At 36.2% G+C, this 20,256-nt stretch overlaps 1 protein-coding gene across 1 annotated transcript in view; it reads left to right on the top strand.

The window, feature by feature from the left end:
- Positions 1-20,256, top strand: part of LOC126249243 (liprin-alpha-1) — a 401,613-nt gene that overhangs the window by 307,647 nt on the left and 73,710 nt on the right. The window contains exons 18-20 of the mRNA XM_049950901.1: positions 6,330-6,493; positions 6,678-6,725; positions 10,949-11,129. Coding sequence (XP_049806858.1) covers positions 6,330-6,493; positions 6,678-6,725; positions 10,949-11,129 — 393 coding nt within the window. The remainder of the gene's footprint in view (positions 1-6,329; positions 6,494-6,677; positions 6,726-10,948; positions 11,130-20,256) is intronic.

The following is a 20,256-nucleotide window of genomic DNA, read 5'->3' on the forward strand; positions in this document are numbered from 1 at the left end:
AGAAGCAGTAATCTTGTGTTTTGTAAGATATATATGTAGATTTAATTTATCTAGACACTGATAATAATAACACATTTCATAAGAAGTGGAACACCATACGGAATCTTCATAAAATATACACTACTTCTTCATAAAATATACACTTCTTCTTCATAAAATTTACACTTCTTAATATGAGTTAAATTAAAGGTATATTCACTCACATCAACTTAACCCACCCCTCCCCCGTCCCCTCCCCACCTCTCTCTCTCTCTCTCTCTCTCTGTGTGTGTGTGTGTGTGTGTGTGTGTGTGTGTGTGTGTGTGTGTGTGCCTAACATATTAATGGGAAATAAGGTTCGTAAATACAACAAAGGACACTCTGGGAAAAAAATCTGGGAAAGGATAGATTCCTACTTGTTGTAAAGATGACATGTTGAGTTACAGAAAGGCACAATGAAATGACTGTTACACATTTAGCTTTTGGCAAAAGCCTTCTTTAGGAAAGAAAACACACATACATTCATACAAGCAAGCACTGCTCCTGTACTTGTGACCTCTATCTTCGGTAGATCAGACCAGAATTTTTAAATACTTTGCAATTCAGTTAATTTTGAATGATCGTACGACAGTGAATTAAAGAGTTTTAAATAACAAATGAGGTAGCTGAACAAAATACTGTTATTTTGGTGACATACAGTTACCTTTAATTGAAAGATTATCTGTATACATATGAAGCTTTATATGAGGTAATACAGTTATTACAGTTCTTTTTGTCACAATATCTGTGCCCTAAAGGTACAACATTGTTTTATTGGATGTTAAGATATCTATCTGTTTTAACATTTGTTCAGACTGAAATGCTAAAAAGGGGTGGGAAGCTGTGCTGTGATTTTGCAATTGTGGTACAGTAACACATTAACTCAGAAACTATAACTGTATTGTTATGTGTGTTCATGTTGACTTGCATAGATGGTGAGAAAACAGAATATCACACACACACACACACACACACACACACACACACAGAGTAGTTTGTAGTTTGGTTCTGGTATCGTGTTACACATTGTCATCCCAATAAATAAACTGACTTTCCATGTGAGAAGTGAGGAATGCATATCTGAAATGAAAACCCAAAACTCAGTTACAATATTCAGTGGTAATCTCTTTTTTAAGCTTAATTGATTCACACATTTAACATTTGATTGGAAAGTTATCTATTTTATGTTTCCAATAAGGGGAAATTGTTCAGTCCCAGCATTCACATTGACAGTGATGAGAATGATGAGAACCCCACTAAAACCTCACCTGTGGCTGATTTTCAGTTGTTCCCCTTCCTCCTTCATTTCTTATAACAGGTAGCTGTTTGTACATGTAGATCACAGTTGCAAGTTTTTATCCTCATAACCTTCCCCTATTTTCTTGAAAAACTGTGAAATGTTGAGGAGTGCTTATAATCACTGGAACCTTGAAAATCCAAATGTTCTGATACTATATAACCATGTCCTAAAGTGGCTCTGTTTTTGAGTGTTGGTACTTAATCTGTCTATCAGCCAAGTTAGTCTTTCTGTGAGTGCAACAATATTTTTTATCTCAGTGATAGAATTTATGATTCCAAAGGGGCTTCTTCTAACTGAGTTTATTAATATCCTATGTTCTGTCCTAAGAGCCCTGCTTGTCTGATAGGAGCTTTGCATCCATTCTGGTTCCCTGTATTCAAGGGCAAGTACACCTAGAACTTTTAAGTGTGCTCCAGTTTTACATTTAATATTGCAGTATGTCTTCTCCAGGTAAGAATAAGAATTGCCACCACATTTTCACAGTGACGTGGGACCCACAAAATGTAGGAACTTTTGTGATTCCAATGGATTTTGCCTCCTCATGAGGAGTAAGTAATTTGTTGGTGTGTCATTATATTTTCATTGTTTTCTGCCTTTTGGCTTCTGTTTTCATGTTCAGTTTCTGTGCTCAAATAGTGATAACTGGTTCTTTAGCGCATTATATGCAATTACATAAGGCTTAACCACCCTTCGTATCTCAGTTTTCTGTATATTCATATATTTATTATTTTTGCAACATCAAAATTGCACCAGTGCACAATATTGTCTATGTACATGGTGTTAAAAAAGAAGTTTCCCATATTTTTGTATGGTGGGGTATATAAGGGGTGTGAAAAGTGTCACATGTTGTGTAATCACTATGAAGTTCATGAAGAGGCCATGTACTCATTTGAGACAGCATTATTAGCACCTGACAGCGTTCAAAAGAGGCCTAATTGTGGGTCTCCGCTTGGCCCATGGTGAAGTCGTGCAATATACAAATTTTTGGGGAATTTGGATGTGGCAGTGGCCCTAATGTTTGACTGTACCGAAACATGAGAGCACGCATACTCTCCATCAAGGTTCTGGTCAGCTACGTCTGTCCACTACAAGGGAGATTGCCATATTGGTGCACCAGGAACATCATAACCCCTTCATATCTGAACGGCCATTTGAGAACTAGTAATGGACTCCCTGCAGCATTCTGTGTCATCCCAAACTATTAATCAGAGAATGTCAGCAGCAGCTGGACACTGTCCCATGTGTAGGCTGCCATTAACACCACAACACAAATTACTCTGTTGGGAGTGTTGCCGTGGCCAAAAAACGTGGATTGCTGATGAATGGTATTGCATTGTGTTCAGTGATGAATTACAGTTTTACACTCCCATAGATGACCGTTGACAAGCATGGCTCTGACCTGGGGATAGATCCCATTCTTCCAATGCGTGGGAGATGCACAGCAGTGTTACTCCTGGTGCCAAGGTGTGGGGAGCTATTGTGTATGACTTAAAGTTGTGACTGGTAGTGATCGAGGGAACCCTAATGACAAAATGGTAGTACGTAATCAGCAGTCCACATTTTCTGGCCACGGCAACACTCCCAACAGAGTAATTTGTGTTGTGGTGTTAATGGCAGCCTACTCATGCGACAGTGTCCAGCTGCTGACAGTCTCTGATTAATCATTTGGGATGACACAGAATGCTGCAGGGAGTTCATTACTAGTTCACAAATGCATCCTGCATCCTCATGGTTTACCTCTCATGCAACTGTATTGTGATACCATTTTTCAGTAGGGCAGTGCTCATTAACACATGGTACGTCTCTGTATGAATTGTTTCCACGATATTGATGTACTCCAGTGGTCATCGACATCTCTAGAATTGTTGGGACCAGCTCGGATGTCAACTCCGTCCCAGTGCCACTATCAGGATACCGAGGACCAGTTGAAACAGTTGTGGGCCAGGTTGTCTCAGAACACAATACAATGGTTTAATGACACCGTTTCCAACTGAATCAGTGCATGCATCCAGGCCAGAGAAAAATGCATCATACTGATCAGTGGACTGATCATGTCAAGTTCCTTGTAAATTTGACATGATAGTGAAATCACTGAAATAACATTACATACACTTCCAAACCATGAAGTCTTATGTCATTTCATTTCATCCTCCCCTTCAGAGTGCTTCACATTTTTTTTTCAGGTAGTGTTGAAGTTCCAGTGCTTAGAAAATGTTATGGGTCAGATATTGTATTTTATTAGTTTTTTATTCGATTATTTCTATATGTATATATTTCTAGACATTTTTGAGAAATCCTGTGTTAACACATTATTAACCTCGTTTGATTAGAAGTTTGTTGATTTATGTTTATGGTCATTATGCTACACGAATTAAACCAATAAATAAGGAAGCTATTTTCAAATTCTCAATACTTTCCCTCTCCTTGTTGAGAACTTATATCTAGATTTGCACCAGTATTTCCCTGCTGATAAAACCCTATGTTATTGACATGCATTCTATGTTGTTCTTTGTGTCTTCCTGTCTACAAACACTTGCATCTTGTGTTAGATTTATTTGTAACATTTCTTTATGTTCATATTTGTTTACTTTCTGTGAACACTTCTTTCATCTGCCTTAAAGGAAAAAAAACAGTTAAAGGAAATTAACTCTTCAGTTTTATTTCTTATTAACTGGATCAAACTTGCAGCCATTACCTACTGCCAAATCTGTAGTTGCAGCCCATCTCTACTGAGGCATATGTGTAAGTGTGCCCCAAGAGTTTCTCTCTCAACTATTTCAATCAGTTTGTCAATCACAAAATGTTGACTTCCTCTTTTGGAGCCAGAAGGAAATTTGTCTTTATAATACAAAATGACTATACAGTGTTTTGAAGAAACATCTGAGCAGTTTAATTTTGCTCAAAGTTGCCTTTTGTTCATTCTTTAATTCAATATATCTATGTGTGTAGACGATGATATCCTTTTCCTTAAACAGTCTGGTATATAGTTCGTCTGTACACCATTTTGGCTTACCACTGTTCTCTAAACACATAAAAGGAAAAGTAAATAAAACAAACTCATTGTGAACAACTGCTGTGGACAGCGAATTTGATAAATACAGAAGTAACTAAGGAATAAAACCGCTGCCCTTAACCAATGAGACACCAAAGGTAAAAGAGTCATTATACTGAAGTAGGAGGGAACAATGCTGCAGAGTTGTCATGTTTTGTTCAATAGTATTTTTCTGGTCCAGTAGTTCTTTCCTTACTCATGAACTTATCATTTTTTTCTACTACAGGCTTTTGGAAAGAAAATTTTTTAACTTCAGACATTTTCAAATTCAAACTACTGTGATTGTGCTCCATGTATTTTATTGTAGATGCTATGAACTAATATAAATCTTTCTTTAGTTTTGTGTTCTTGCTGAGCTGAATTACACTTTTGAGTTGTGTGTTATGTTATAGATTTTCTAAGGCAATGTTTTTCCTCAGAAATGTAACGTTCGTCACAAGTGGGTTATAGATATTTTCTCAAGTGTGCCTTGGTGCACTTTAGTTCACAGTGAGCAACAAATGCCTTGTATGTTCTGTAGCATAATGCTAACAGTGTTAATTTGAACTGTGATGAAACATTGATGTTGGAGCAGAAAACTTAAGGTTTTTGACTGTTTTTAACGTATGTAAAAATGTTCCAGAACTAAAAGATGATATTCAGGGATGATACTAGAAGCTGGTGCCTATTGATTGGCTGCTGGGTCATAAATATTATGATAGAAAACACAGTGTTGCTGCACATCGTACAGAGAAACGAAACAAAATGTAAAAAGAATATTGATGGAACATTTCTCACTAATTTTGGCATATAAGAACAGAGCAAAATAATATTCATACTAAAATGGACAACTTTTTGAATGAAAACTTTTTCTCTATAAGGCTTTTAGCTATATATGGTCATGTATTAATTATGACCAGATGTAGTGTGTAGAGTGCTAGTGTGTGAGACAATGTGAGCCCGACTTAGATAAGATCTGTGTGCTGATTATTGACTGCTATGTACTGCTCTAGTACATTGAACACACACACACACACACACACACACACACACACACACACACACGGGGAGTTAAGCAATTTTACATGCATGCTCAGGAGAATTCCTGATTAGTTTCCCATTTATGCCACAACAGACAAACAGTAAAGTATCAAAAAAAAAAAAAAAAAAAAAAAAACACGTAACAGACATTATATAGTTTGTAGAATAAGTACAAACATGCCTTGCTTATACTGAGGTATCAATGTGGTATCAGAAAAAGCATTTGGCCACAGAAACAACTGCCAGCTCCATTGTGAGCACAGGTTCATCGAATGTGGATCTCACAAATACATGACCGTCCCAGAGGAAAAATAAATGACAAAACTGTTGCTATCACAGTTTGGCAGTGATGTTCATACTGTAATTCTTCTCTGATATTTTTATATTCTTTAAAGGCATTTAGGGGGGAGAAATTGGGTAAAATTTGCAATAGTAACATTAACCTTCTAGAGGAACAAATGTGTGAAATAATGTTTTCCACCCTACTGCAAGTTCTTGGTAAAAGCGTGGTAGCAGTTCACATGCTGTTGCTCAGAAGGGGATCATAACTTAGTTACAATGTTGAATTTGTGATTTGCATATCAGTTCAGTCCTGTGCTCAGTGCTCAGTTACAAGTTAAGTAGTGGTTTGCCATGCCATCTCCCCTCGCCCCCTTTTCCAAGGATTTTGCATTAACATGTAAAATTTTTGTGTCATTTATTATTTACCTTCAGCACTGTGTACGTAGTAGTTTTTGTTAATAATTCAGGGACAATTTGTAATAACTTGAGATTTCTCTTCAGTGCCAACTAAGAAAGGACAGCTGAAAATTATCGTGAACACCCTTCTACAGTGGTGTTACATAATTGCTTTAGCTATCTCTGCATGTAATTCTATTACTCCTTGGTAGCATAATTTCATTAAAAATTCCATTACTGAGGGTGCAAAACTTGTTACAGTTGCAGCTGGCTGGAGAACTGTCACAGGATGATGCTGGCAGCACTACTGGCGTTCCTGTCCCAGGATCGGTAGAAAGTGGTGCAGCAAGCCCTCTGACAGCTCGCTCTTTGCGCCTTGAACGTGTTGCTCAGGCTCTAGCACAGAGCCAGGAGGAACTTCGCAGGTAAGCCCGTGAACCTGATTTACTACACAAGTCAGTCACAAATTCACTGACCTGAAAAAATAAAGAACTATAACCGCCACACGAGTAATAAACTTTCTGCGGTCCTATATGGACTGCACACAGTATACAAGCACACAAGTGTAACTAATGTGCTGACAATACAGATGTCCTTCTTTGGTCACAGGCGTACTGGCTCTGGAGTAGCAATGCCATCTCCTGGACTTGCTCTAAGGTTAGTTGTTGTGTCAGAAGTTGCATGTTCTTTTATTGTAGCATCTCTTGTAAATTGTATTTGGTCTCTCGTATCAAAGGAGATACAGTAGTGCAAAAAATTTCTGATACTTAGAATTTTCATTGGCACTTTCTTAGAGTAGCCAATTATAAATACTTTTGATCTTGTTAAATCACTGGCTTAGTAAGGGACAGTAATAGCTTTGGAGTAAATGCTAGTTCTGTCACGAGTTTGAGTTAATAAAAAAAATAGTTTTTGGATGTTTCATGTGCTTACTTTTCATGTAATAAATACATTTTTCAAGTTATCTGTCTTGTCAAATGTACAATCTCATGGCTACCTCATGAAAGTACTTCTCTTCTTTAAATATTTCATGTTACATAGGTTTAAAATCATTGAGGAAGCTGATGATAAATATTATGCCTCATAGGTGGTCTCTTATGGTTCTCATTAACATATGTAGATTTTTCATTGCTGTGGGCTGACAGAGAAAAGTTTTTAGGGTCTTATGAAACGATGTCTCATATTGTGCAGCTCTTTTCTGTTGATACAGGACATCGGAAACCGCTGAGTAGTACACATTTGAAGTTAATAGGAAGTGTTTACAAGAATTCCAAACCTTTTCGTTCTAAGGAGACCATATTTGCATTTGATTCTAAACATAACTGGCACAAATGTAAACTGCTCAGTCCAGCTTTTCATATTTACTTTTCAGCCTTAATCTTTTTGATAGTGTGTTTCACTCCCATTGATTGAATTGTCTGTAAGATTATTTCCATACACACGAGAGTTTGATTTTTATTGACAGTGCAACTAAAGACTAATAATTTTAGCTGAATTGGTTTTGTTCACTTAGTACTGATACCTCAACACATTCGTTGTAAAGAATATGTAAATACTGTATTTTATTTTTAATAACATTGATGTTACAAACGGGAAAGTATTTACACTACTATTACATGCAGGGGTAAAGTATCTGTTCGACTATCCTGAATAGTACCTATTCAACCATCCTGAATAGCAAGTACCATAGCTTATTTATACATTTACAACTGACGCCTTAAAAAATAAAGATAGGGAAAATGTATACTAGTTTAGGTGGCTCACTAAGCAGTAAAATGTTTTACTTTAATGAAATATGGTGAAGAAACTATACATATTGAATTTAGTAGTAAATAAATTGTGACGTATTAATCAATTTTCTTGAAATGCTATGTTACTGTTTGTTCACTGTTCCTGTTGAAAGCAGTTTCCTTTCCTTTCTGAAAGCAATTGGCTTAGCAGATGTCAAAAGAATAGTTGCATTCAGTTTTTATCATAAGATTTAATAAATCTCTTGCTTCTTCCACGTGAAATAGAAATTGTGATGTATACCATATTTTAAGAAGTATGGAATAAGGTGAATGTGGTAACGTGGTAGAAAGGCTATTTAAAAATTATGACAGCTTGTGCAAACTAACAACAATAGGTGTGAAAGTCATGTTGGAATATTAAAGCTGTAATTCACTGCCATCAGTTGTGTATCTGCTTAACAGATATTTAGCAAAGAAAAGTTAATTTGTTTTACTGTTATTTAGTAAAACAAAAGCTACAATTTGTAAAATATTTATATAGAAGATTATTTGTTTCACATTAGTTTAATGCAGTGCAGTCTAATCATATTTTCCTTGTGTAGGCTCTTAAGAACCTCTTTGTAACTATGCAGTGACTGTATTTACATTCATTTCTCTTAATCTGATTTTCATTTTTGAATCCCTGTTTCACACATATTACTTGCATTTTACTCACTGAATTGCAGCTTTAATTTAAACTTGGGGCATTTCTTTGTTACCGTGTAAAGTTATTTGTGGCAGAATTAATTTTGAAGTTTGAGGAGTAAGATTTTTAAATTAAAAGTAGACTTGTTACATCACTGTTTTTATTAAACTGTCTTAGGAAAGCTAAAAAAAAATTAATATGACACTAACTCACCAATTTTTGCTCAGGAGAATCTACGCTACTTAAATTAAAGCTCATAGCTGTTCTCTTGAATCATTAATATGCCGGTAGCTGACATCTGATAATGTTATTGTGATTTTGAAACGTACCTTACAGTAACTGAATATGAGAAAATGTAAATTTCCATTTGCTTAATCACATGCTACTGTATGATTGAAGCATATCTGCACAAATAGGCTTCTGTCATAAACACACTGCTGAAATGTAGTTACCATGCTTATAATTATAGCCATTTCCACACATCTAAATATTTTCTCTGTGCATGTATCACTTTTGCATTTGCATCACTTTGTATTTTGTAGTTTAGACTACTTCATTGTTACAGTTAAAGAAACTTTTTGCACCATTTCTATGATTTCATTCTGCATTCAGAAGCATGAGAAACTAGATAGAGCCATCACCACAGCTATGTCACAGCTCTGACATCGAAACAATCTTGCAGCCATAGAGCAGTTTACTGAAAGCTCATTGCAGTGAGTATCCTACATGCTGGTTGTGATGCTATAGTACCAAGTGAGGTGGTGCAGTGGTTAGCACACTGGACTCACATTCAGGAGGACAATGGTTCAAACTTGTGACAGACCATCCTGATTTGGGTTTTCTATGATTTCCCTAAATCTGTCCAGGCAAATGGCAGGATGGTTTCTTTGAAATGGCACAGTTGATTTCCTTCCCCTTCCTTGAAACAATCCAAGCTTGTGCTCTTTCTTTAATGACCTTGATGTCAGTGGGTTGTTAAACCCTAAAACTTCTCTTCTTGAAAATATACAGTGAAATAGATTTTTTTTATCAAAGATCTTTGCACAGAGTGTCTCTCTCTTACCTTTGTTCTAAATAGAACAGAAATGTACAGTGCAGATTATCTGGACACCACTGTTGCAAAAGTGGGTTAGGTGCATATTGTTTGCTACACATCATCCTAATGTTACAACGCACTAACACTATATTATTTTATTGTTCCATTAAATCAGAACTGATATTTGAATTGTCAGACATTAAAACTAAAATGGCCAATAATTTATTTAGTTATTTTTAAAAGGTGTTGATTTGGCTCTTATCTTGCTTGACCCAAATGAAAGACTATGGGAGCATGCACACATGCGAAGTCCAAACAGTTGGTTTCCTTGTCCTCACAGTTGAAACAGGACTTCAATTTAAACAAATCTTGATTCGATAAACAAATTTATTTGTGTATGTACCATGGCTGTACTGGAGATTTAGGTGTTAAGAAGCTCCATAATCTCAACTGTCTTATAGTTAAAAAATACTTTCTGTTTGAATGAAAGTACCAGAAATTTTCAGCCCAAATGTTTAGGTAATTTCTTTGGTTTTTATTTAAATGAAGAAGATTTCGTGTGTTTAGTGGATATTTATTATAAAACTGTCACTCTACTTGTAAAATAAGACGCCTCTTTATTCTGTGTTCAGCAGATATCTATTGGACATAAGTCTTTTCCTGCCTTTTAGCTGTGAGTATCGTGACTTTTCCACTAGTTTTGTGCATGCTTGCCATATCTGTGAAGTCTAAACAGTGTGCAGTATTTCGTGGAAACCCGTCTACTCATGTTTCTCACACTACATTTGTTATCTCTTCAAATTGGAATATAATCTGGAATTGCAGGAATGCTAGGAATTTTCCCATTTCATCTCATCAGATTATCTTGCAGCATTTTTGCTACATTACCACCTGGACCGATTCTTTGTCACAATATGCTTAAATGACTTTAAGTGCTTTATGCAGATTCTGAAATATTTTGTTACAATTTAAAATGTCGGCAAAACATTTATACAAAGCGGATTAAACACTGATGTTGAGGAAAGAATGTTCTTCTGAGTTCTTTATAACTAGTTGCTCGCATGTAGGAATCAAAATTTGTTTGCATTCTTGCAGTAGCAAAGGCATTAAACACTGGATTAAACTATAAATAAATTTAAAAAATTTTCTGTAATGATGTAACTCCATTGCAGTTGCTCTTCTGGTAATTTGAGACTACATCTTGATCAGTTTCCACAGTTCCCTAGTGGTCTGGCGTTTTGCTTTGATTTGCAATAACTGAAGAAATTTAAATAAATGTGGCACCAGATTGAAGTGTGATATTGTTCTGCCTTTATTTGTTTTGTATTTTTGGAAGGACTGCCCTAGAGTTGGCAGTTGTATATATTGGTGACATGGCTGCTTATGTGGTGATGGCTGATGTAGAGTAGTGAGTGTGTGTGTCCAGCAGGCCGGGGGGCTACTCCACACCTCCCTCCCCTCTGTCTTCTCGTCACAGCAGTCAAGACTCGCTGCACAAGAATGCTACCAGTACTACACCTGTCAGTGCGTCAGCTGCAGCTGCTGCTGCTGCCCAGAAGAAGAAAGGCATCAAATCTTCCCTCGGTAGATTTTTCAGCAAGAAAGAGAAGGTCAGTATTCCTTATTTTGCCTTTTGATCTTGGTGCTTTCTTCTGTGTCAATATAATTTTTTTATGGAAAGAAATTAATCATAGCAAAAACTTCCAAGGGCTTACTCATGTAACTGACAGTCAAATTGATATGTATGAGCATTTAAAAACAAAGATAATTATTTATTGAAAGTCATGGTTCTTTTCTTTCTTTGTCATCACATGATACTCAATTTATTATATAAAACAGTTTAACCAATGACTATTGCAAAAAATGCCTTGCAGCCTGTTAGCTTTTCTTCCCAGTGTTGTTTATGTGTTGTTAAAAGATATACAGTGGAACCTCCCATAGTGAGCATAATTTGTTCCAGATTCTTAATCATAGTGCGAAACACCTTTAAGTGAAATAGTTTATCTCGTAAAAATTAAAATGAAATGCAATAATATATTCCATGCAGAAAAAGTACTAAAAGTTTTAACTTATTCGTGTCATTTATTCAAAGAAAATTATACCTACAGTAGTATGTATTGTATTATTCATGATACGTAACTAATTCTTTTTTACTATGATGCTATGTATAGTCATTTTTTTCTGCTGATGCGTTAACACTTAGTGAAAATGTGACACAGCTTTATCATCAAATAAATTTGTAGCATCTGTAGCCACTGCCTTATTGGGGTGATAATTCTCAGTGTACAATGCAACCTATTCCCATGCTTTCAGCATTTCTCTTATTGCTCCAGAAAATTGCTGCTTTGTTGTTACCACCACCTCCTCCTCTGAAGAACTCCTCTCCGCAACTTCCTGCTGTGAAACACACTGCAACTCTGTAAGCTCTTTGGTGGTCATTTCTTGGCTGTGATTTTCCAAAAGTTCATCAGTATCTTTCTTACCCACTTCTAGTCCCAGGCTCTTGGCCAAAGGCACAATCTCGTTGACTACAGGTTTCACAGGTACTGACTCAAATGCCTCGGAGTCACATTTGACAATGCATTCCGGCCAAAGCTTCTTCCAACCAGAAATGAAAGTTATTTTTGTGTAACCACTTCCTATGCCTTTTTTATCATCTTGATGCAGGCAATGATGTTGAAGTGATATTTCCAAAACTCTTTGAGAGTGAGATAGATGGGTTCAGTCAGTTCAAAGCAGTGCTCAAAGAGTGCTTTAGTGTAGACCTTCTTAAAGTTAGATATAATCTGCTGGTCCATAGGCTGGAGTAGCAGAGTGGTGTTGGGAGGCAGAAATTGGATCTTGATGAACTGAAATTCTTTAAGGAGGTGATCTTGTAGGCCTGGAGAATGGGCAGGAGCACTGTTCATAACAAGCGAGACGCGGAGTGGCAGATTCGTCAGAAGCAAGTATTTCTTCATCTAAGGATGAGGCACTTCATTGATCCAGTTGCAATAAAATATCATGTGTCACCCAAGCCTTGTTGTTGGACCTCCACATCCCACTTAACCTGCTCTTCTGGACTGTACATTTCTAGAAGGCTTGTGGAGTTTCTGAATGCTAAACAACCGGCAGTTTGATTTTCAAATCGCCACTTGCATTGGCACAGAATAGCAGTGTGAGATGGTCTTTCATTGGCTTGTGACCAGGCAATGCATTCTCCTCTGCTGTTATAAAGGTACACTTTGGCATCTTTTTCCAGAATAGACCTATCTCGTTACAACTAAAAACCTTTTGCGGCACATAACCATCAGAATCTACAAGCATCTTGAAGTTGCTGATGAAGTTCTCTGCTGCCTTTGTGTTGGAGCTGGCTGCTTCATTGTGCCTCACAACGCTGTGGCTACAGGTTCTTCTCTTAAGCTTCTTGCACCACTCTCGGCCACTGATTATCCTGGCGTCTTCTTAACGAGGTCAGCAAAAATAATTCTCGCCTTCTCACAAATGATGTTCTCATTAATAGTGTCACCTTGCAATTGCATTTCATTTATCCATATAAGGAACGACCTTTTGACATTGCCCAGAATATGAAACCATTGTTTAGATACTCTTGTCACTCCCTTTGAAGCATCTATCTCTTTAATCTTGTCCGTGTTCGTGAGGATAGTGCAAATATTTGACGTAAACCAATTGTACGTGCATACTAAATCAGCAATGGTCACACCATGTTTGCATTTTTCATTGATTTTACATTTCATTTCAAAGGTCATTTTATTTCTTTTACGGTTGCTGTCTTGTGGCTTTATCTTTGGGGACATTTCTGTGAAGTTTATTAAAATTTGCATACAAAACAACACTGTGTGAACCCAAGTTTAGAAAAATGTGTGATATAAGCTGCATTAATATGGTAGCAAAAAGAGCACTAAACCCAGACTGCAGTAAGTGCGAAAGACCTTGTTCATATGCCAGTGCTGACAGTGAAAGGTGTTCATATTGTTAAATGTTTCCCCTGCCACACACGAGTGGCTGGTGACAGCACACTAAATCGTCATCACTCATTATGTGAAACATCACTTGACAAGTGAATAATTTTTTTACAGTTTGTTTTGCTCGTTATGCAAATTATGTGTTATGGGAGGTGCTCATTAAGTGAGGTTCCACTGTAATAGATACAGGTAAAATAACTAGACTCTTCAGAGAAATATGGATTGCTGGACTATGGGGAACCAACAGACCAAAACTACACTTACTGTATCCGATTCAGATTCTGTATTTGGCACCGTCCACACAGAGTAATAACGTAGGTCTACTACAGTTGCACCCACAATATTGAAAATCAGTATTCACAATACACGTAAAAATTTAACATTTAATAGTAACCAGTTATATAGCTTTAAAATCAGAGTCTTAAAAGTCAATTTTAACATTAAAGGTATCAAAGAATTCTGTTACACTGTAGAATGGATTGTCAACTAACCAGTTATACAGCTTAGTTTTGAAATTGTTTGAAGGTTTGGTCATCTCAGAATGTGACAGTTTATTAAAAAGAATTCAGACCGTTCACTTTGTGAGAGTTTACTGTTTCGTCACTCTGTGTTTAGGAATGTTAAAACTCATTTTGTCTCTGGTGTCATGATAAATGTATTCTCTCTAGTGTCAAAATCTGTTAAACTGTTTTAACATAGATCAGTGATATGTAGGTACAGAGATTTACATCTTTCAATATTTTGACCTTAGTGAATAGAGGACAGCAGTGTTCTGTGGGACCAAACTTGGACATTATTTGTAGTACCTTTTTCTTTATAAGTAGAACATCGCTGAATGACAGATGTGTCCCAACAGTAACAGTTTGTAAGATAACTGAAAAAGTCCAAAGTAAGCTATACTAAGATATTCCTTATTGACTCATCAGTTAATTTCCACATGAAGTGGTTCACCCAAGATGTATTCTTGAAGACATAGTTTATGTGAAGTTCACAGTTCAGTTTTGAGTCAGTACATATTACTAGTAGTTTTACTAATCTTTGAACCACAATCTGCCTCGTTGCAGGATAGGGAGAGGGGAAAATACTTGAAAGATGACAAAGAAGGGAATTATATTATACTGTAAATAAATTAAGAAATAAAAGTTTGTGAAGTAGAAGAGGTGTTCATTTGTCAAAGTGCACATAACAAACAAGATCCAGAGCTTTGCAACCTTTGTTTACAGTGCCTTTCAGTGACTCAATAACTCTGATGTTTGATGAGTTTTTACTTTTACTCCTCAACTGTTTGTTGTCCTGTATCTAATACACACTGATGTATCAAAACCTTATGACCAGTGACCACTGTGAGATTGGATGCCACTTAGTGATGTTGCAGTTGTAGAATGTCATAAGGAAAGTACCATATATAAGTGAAGCAGAGAAAATGGGGAAACTTTATATTGTTGATATGGGCTGCAAATGAGGTAATCCATTGAAATTATTGACTTTGACAAAGAGAAGATTGTTATGGCCTGGCACCTTGGAATGTACATGTCAGAAATGGTGGAGATGGTCAGCTATTCGCATGCTGTTGTGATGAGCATGTATGGAAAGTGGTTCAAAGATGGGAAAACCATGAGTAGGCAGTAAGGTATTGGATATCCACACCTCATCACAGAACACAGAGGCCAGAATCTTGCCCACTGTGTAAAGTGCAGCACATTTTTAAACGTGGGACTTGGTAGCAGGTGACCACTCTGCGCCCCCACATTGACCCATCGACACCATTAATTACAATTTTAGTCGGCATGGGATCATCAAGATTGGAAATGTGTCACCTGCTCGGATGAGTTGTATTTCTTGTTACACCAGGTGACTGTTGTGTTGGGAGTTGCTGTCATCCAGGTGAACAGCTGCTCAAAACATGCATTGTGCCACGCACATAGGCTGATGGTGGTAGTAATGTGCTGAGGTGAACATTCACCTCGCCTTTGGTGGGACCTGTAGTAGTAATTAAAGGGACGATGATAGCTGTGGACAATGTGAACATTATTGCAGACCACCTGTATCCCTTCATGCTTGATGTCTTCCCCAACAATGATGACATCTTCCAGCAAGATAACTATCCGTGTCATAAAGCCAGAATTGTACTACAGTGATTTCAGAAGCATGATAGTGGACTGACATTGGTATTACAGCCACCAAATATGCCTGATTCAAACCAGATGGAAATCATTTGGGGTATTATCCAATGCCAGATCCATGGACTGAAACCTCTGGGCAATAATTTTTAAGAACTGTGTGACCTGTACGTAGACATGTGGTGACACATACTTCTGGAAGCCTACCAAAGACTTGTTGGAACCCATGCCATGCAGAATCACTGCTGCATTGTGTTTCAGAGGTGTACCAACATGCTATTAAGCAGATGTTCATATTATTTTGGACTTATGGGTGTATAAATAGGGGGACTAATGTTACACTGTCAAGCAAGTTACATAACTGACTTACATAGGAAAAAAGTGCCATAGTTTGTCCACTTTTAATAAAATTCCTTCTGTATATGTCCATTTTCCCTCTTTTTTTTTTTTATTAGAAATTTTTGCCTCCTTTTTATTCTTCTCACACCTCTTCTTTTTTATCTTTTCTTTGTGAAACAGAACTCCTGTATGTAACGCAAAACAAATCTCATATTTTACTAATTGTGTGGGTTTTAAAAATTCGCAGCCTACAATATTTAAAGTCAAAAGCTCTAGAATGTGCATATATCACATTCTTTAAAAAATCTGGTGAATGCTTTATTCCTGAAGGTTTTATGGTGAAACAGTGCTGTAGGCTACCCAGTGGAAGACCCAGAGTTCAAAATGCCTTCACTACTTCTTGACATTTATCTGTTTATACATTTAAGAGCTTGCTAGTAAAAGTGAGTTGATTGATTGTGTAACACTTTCGTAGACATCAGCCCATAATAGTTGTGTATCTGTGCATTCTGAAGCTTCCACTTGATACTATTCTGTTGAATTTAATGAGTTGTGCTTTTTAACAGACATACAAGTCATTGCCATATCTTTTTGTCATGTGGTTTGCTGTGATTTCTTTGTTCTGTTGAAACAAATACAATAGCAAACTTTATGCTATTTACAGCATCATAAAAGTGGGGAGTATACTTGCCAGGATGATCCAATCAGGTGAAATGCAGACAGTGAGTGAAAGACATTAAATATAATGTGAATTCATACCATCTTAATTGCCTACAAAATCTACTTTCTGGGTCAGTTTTATACAACTTGTAGTGATGGTGGTGCTGCTGCTGCTGGTGGTGGTGGTGGTGATATTACTGGATGAAATTAAAGAAAAAAGACTGCCATCAACATTTTTTGCTACTTCTTACTATACAATAGAAAGTGGTAGCCCACTTCCTCCATGATGTAAAACGTTGAAAGGCTCTGTACCTGTGGTGTATAAAGGTGATTTGAGCTCTAACGATATGCTGAACTGACATTATTTCTATCTGGGCTGGAAGACATTTCATTCCCTACGAGTTTATTTCATCATTACTGGTGTCCATGGAATGTCTCAGGCTATAAACAGTGTAGAAGAAAAATCACAGTTTTACTTTTGACTGCTTCATGTTGTTATTATTATTATTAATTAGGTTTCTACTCAATTGAACACCGTGAGGCACTTACATATCTGTTTCCCAGGAAGTTCGAATACAGCTCAAAAGATATAATATGAAGAAACAAAATAAATTGTATGTGGGCCTCATTTAGACTAAACCAGACTTGCAAAATTAATATATTGAAACATAAAGCTAAGGTTATTGTATGAACTTTTATGGATAAACACTCTTCTCATTGAGATAAGAAACTTCCAGTTTTGTGGTATAAAGATGAAAAATGGTTAAGCTTAAAAAACTGTCAAATTATAAAACTTCAAAGACTGTAAAAGAATGATGTCAGTGAATTTGAGATGTACTTTTAAAACATCTTGAATGGAAATTGAAGCAAAATGATGATAATACATAATTAAACTTCATATTACAAGGAACTGAAGTGTGACCTGCCACTCAATATAACTTATTCTACAAATGTAATAAGACAGACCATGAGTACAAAATTGTCACATTGCCATCAATATTTGTAGCAAATGTTGCAATTTATTTTGACCTAGCTATATTTAAGGTTGTTTGTAAAATTTTCCAGTCTTTAGTGAAACGCAAATACATAACTGTAGGCTGATAAGAAAAGCAATATCCAGGAGATTGCATCAGGAAATCAGTACACACGATCGGTATGGGTTTGCTCAAAAGCATGTCTCATTAGAGGGCTCATTTTGTGTGAGGTGAGACAGTGGTTTTGATGCTGAACTAGTATTTGGGATGAGAAGAGTTTGGTCTTATGGAATTGACGATTGTTACTAGAGAAAGTACTTGGTTTATGTGAAGAGAGAGTACTAATAGTGATTCTGCTTTTAACAGTAAATTATTTGGTTACAGAAGGATCAATAATAGTCTTAATATTGATCTGTGTGGTACATTGTGTGCAGTATCTCCATAATCAGAGTAGAAAGGTTGGTAATTGTGTCTTCTTACTGCTTTCTACTTGCTGTTTGCTTAAGATATAATCCGAACCACTCTACTGGGATTCCTCTGATGCCACGCAAGAGCTTTTCTGGGTCTGAGTAGAGCCTCACTGTTTCTGTTTTATTCAAACTAATAAAAAAGTAATGGACACTTGACAGGCATTAAAATACTTGTAATGGTCTACCCATCCAGTTAATTGTATATATCAATAATTGTTTGTCTCACCCTGAGCAATTTTTTTGTAATTTGTACAGATTTACTATGTTCACCAAATTTCTATGTCTGCTAGCTTTTGAAGCTATTGTTGTCCACTTTCTTAGAGACATTGCACTATTTGCAGCTGCCCATTTCATCAATATATGTGTATAAATATAAGTTTATAACTTATAAATAAAAAGCACAGTATTGTGTATGTTACAGTAGAACATATATACTATTGTGCTTTTCATTCACAATTATGAAGCTGCTGTTCCAAGAAGCAGTGGAGGAATCAGTTAACATGAATTTCTGATTTTCTGTTATGTAGTAAACTTTAATTTCCTGTCAGGGTAATATTAGAATATAGTGCCACTTACTCTTCATGGCCCACAGCTACACTGATCAACTTAAAAAATAGCTGAACAGAGACAAGTAACATGGAAAATGCTATTAATAAATTTAAACAAATAAGACCACATAGCATTGAAGCTTCTTCTTTATAATTCTTCTTACTTTCTTCATTTTATTATGTTCTTGACCCTTTATTTGACACATGCAAAAATATTGTGAATAAAAAGCATCAAGTTACTTGAATTAGATGTGTATAATCATGTGAACAGTTTTACATGCAGTTTTTCAAAATACAGTATGTTACTTGTACATATCATTGCCCACAAAAAGTGCATGTTTGCTTCAATGTAACTACTAAAACATTGTTCCTGTGGCTACATAAATTGTTGCATTTTGCGAAATGTCCTTAAAAAAATTCTTTTTTGGTCCAAAGTGTGCAACCATTCTACATATTTTACCATCATGTGCCTCTGAGGGCAAATCCTACAGCTTCCCTTTTGGCCCATTCTCTGGTCACTGATCAAAACGGTCATATCATATGTCATTCACTGCTACAGGAGTTGCTGTTTTCATCTTATTCTGGATTTTTCATCTTATTCTGGATTTTTCATCTTATTCTGGATTTTTCATCTTATTCTGGATTTTTCATCTTATTCTGGATTTGATTTCCATTCTGTAGCCAAAGTCAGGCTGCTTCTTCCCAGAAAAGACCAGTCCATATGCAATGTCCCTGCTAAGAATTAGCTGACACATTTGTATAACAACTAACCTTTAAGACTTCCTCTTTTCATTTATAAGAAATTTTCAGTGCAAAAGAAAAAACAGCACCAAAAAATCAAAAGAAATTGCTACATTGTGAACTGATGCTAACATAACTTGCATTGTGTCCTCTGAAATGCACTGCACTTGGAAACTTTTCATCAGGGACAACATAATATGGATGTTTATGAGAGCTTAAATGTTGCTTGGAAGCATCATTGTCCATCCAAGTATGAAACTTCAAACATATTACAAGAAATGAGGTGGAATTTTTATGTTGCTTGAGAGCAGTATTACCAATATAGGCTTAGAAACAAAAAAAATTAATTAATAAGAATCTTCCTTCACCCTTCCTCTGCTGTCACAATGTCAGAACCATTACCACAAATGTGGACAGTAAATGTGAAGTTTAGTGATATCCAAAATACTAAAGGAAGTGAGGCTCACATTACTAGTTTGTGTCGCACACATTGTGTGACCTATACATTTGTGTTCCAGTAAAGTCAAATGTTTCTTTCCATGCTAGCTTCCACTGGGATTTTATCAGTATGTTTGTTGTCATTCTAATTATTTCTTGGTGACTTGGAGTCATCAAGAACAGATGCATTGTAACAGGCAGCTGTCACTGAGATTGTTGCCTTTATTAGATACAAAAGTTGTTTGCCCATTTGAAAATGGAAACATAATAAATACCTCATTTTAACCATTATTTAACCTAACATCCCCAGTCAGTTTGATGTATATCTGAGTACTGAGGAATTAGCTTATTTGATCATGATTGATTGAAGGTTTACTGAAAACTGAGAATCTAAAAGAAATGTTATGCTACTTTCCATCATTCACAACAGAACAGAATGTACGAACTGAGTTTTCACTCTGTTCTATGTAACACATAGTTTG

The sequence above is a fragment of the Schistocerca nitens genome, chromosome 3 (assembly GCF_023898315.1).
Source record: "Schistocerca nitens isolate TAMUIC-IGC-003100 chromosome 3, iqSchNite1.1, whole genome shotgun sequence".
Lineage (NCBI taxonomy): Eukaryota > Metazoa > Arthropoda > Insecta > Orthoptera > Acrididae > Schistocerca > Schistocerca nitens.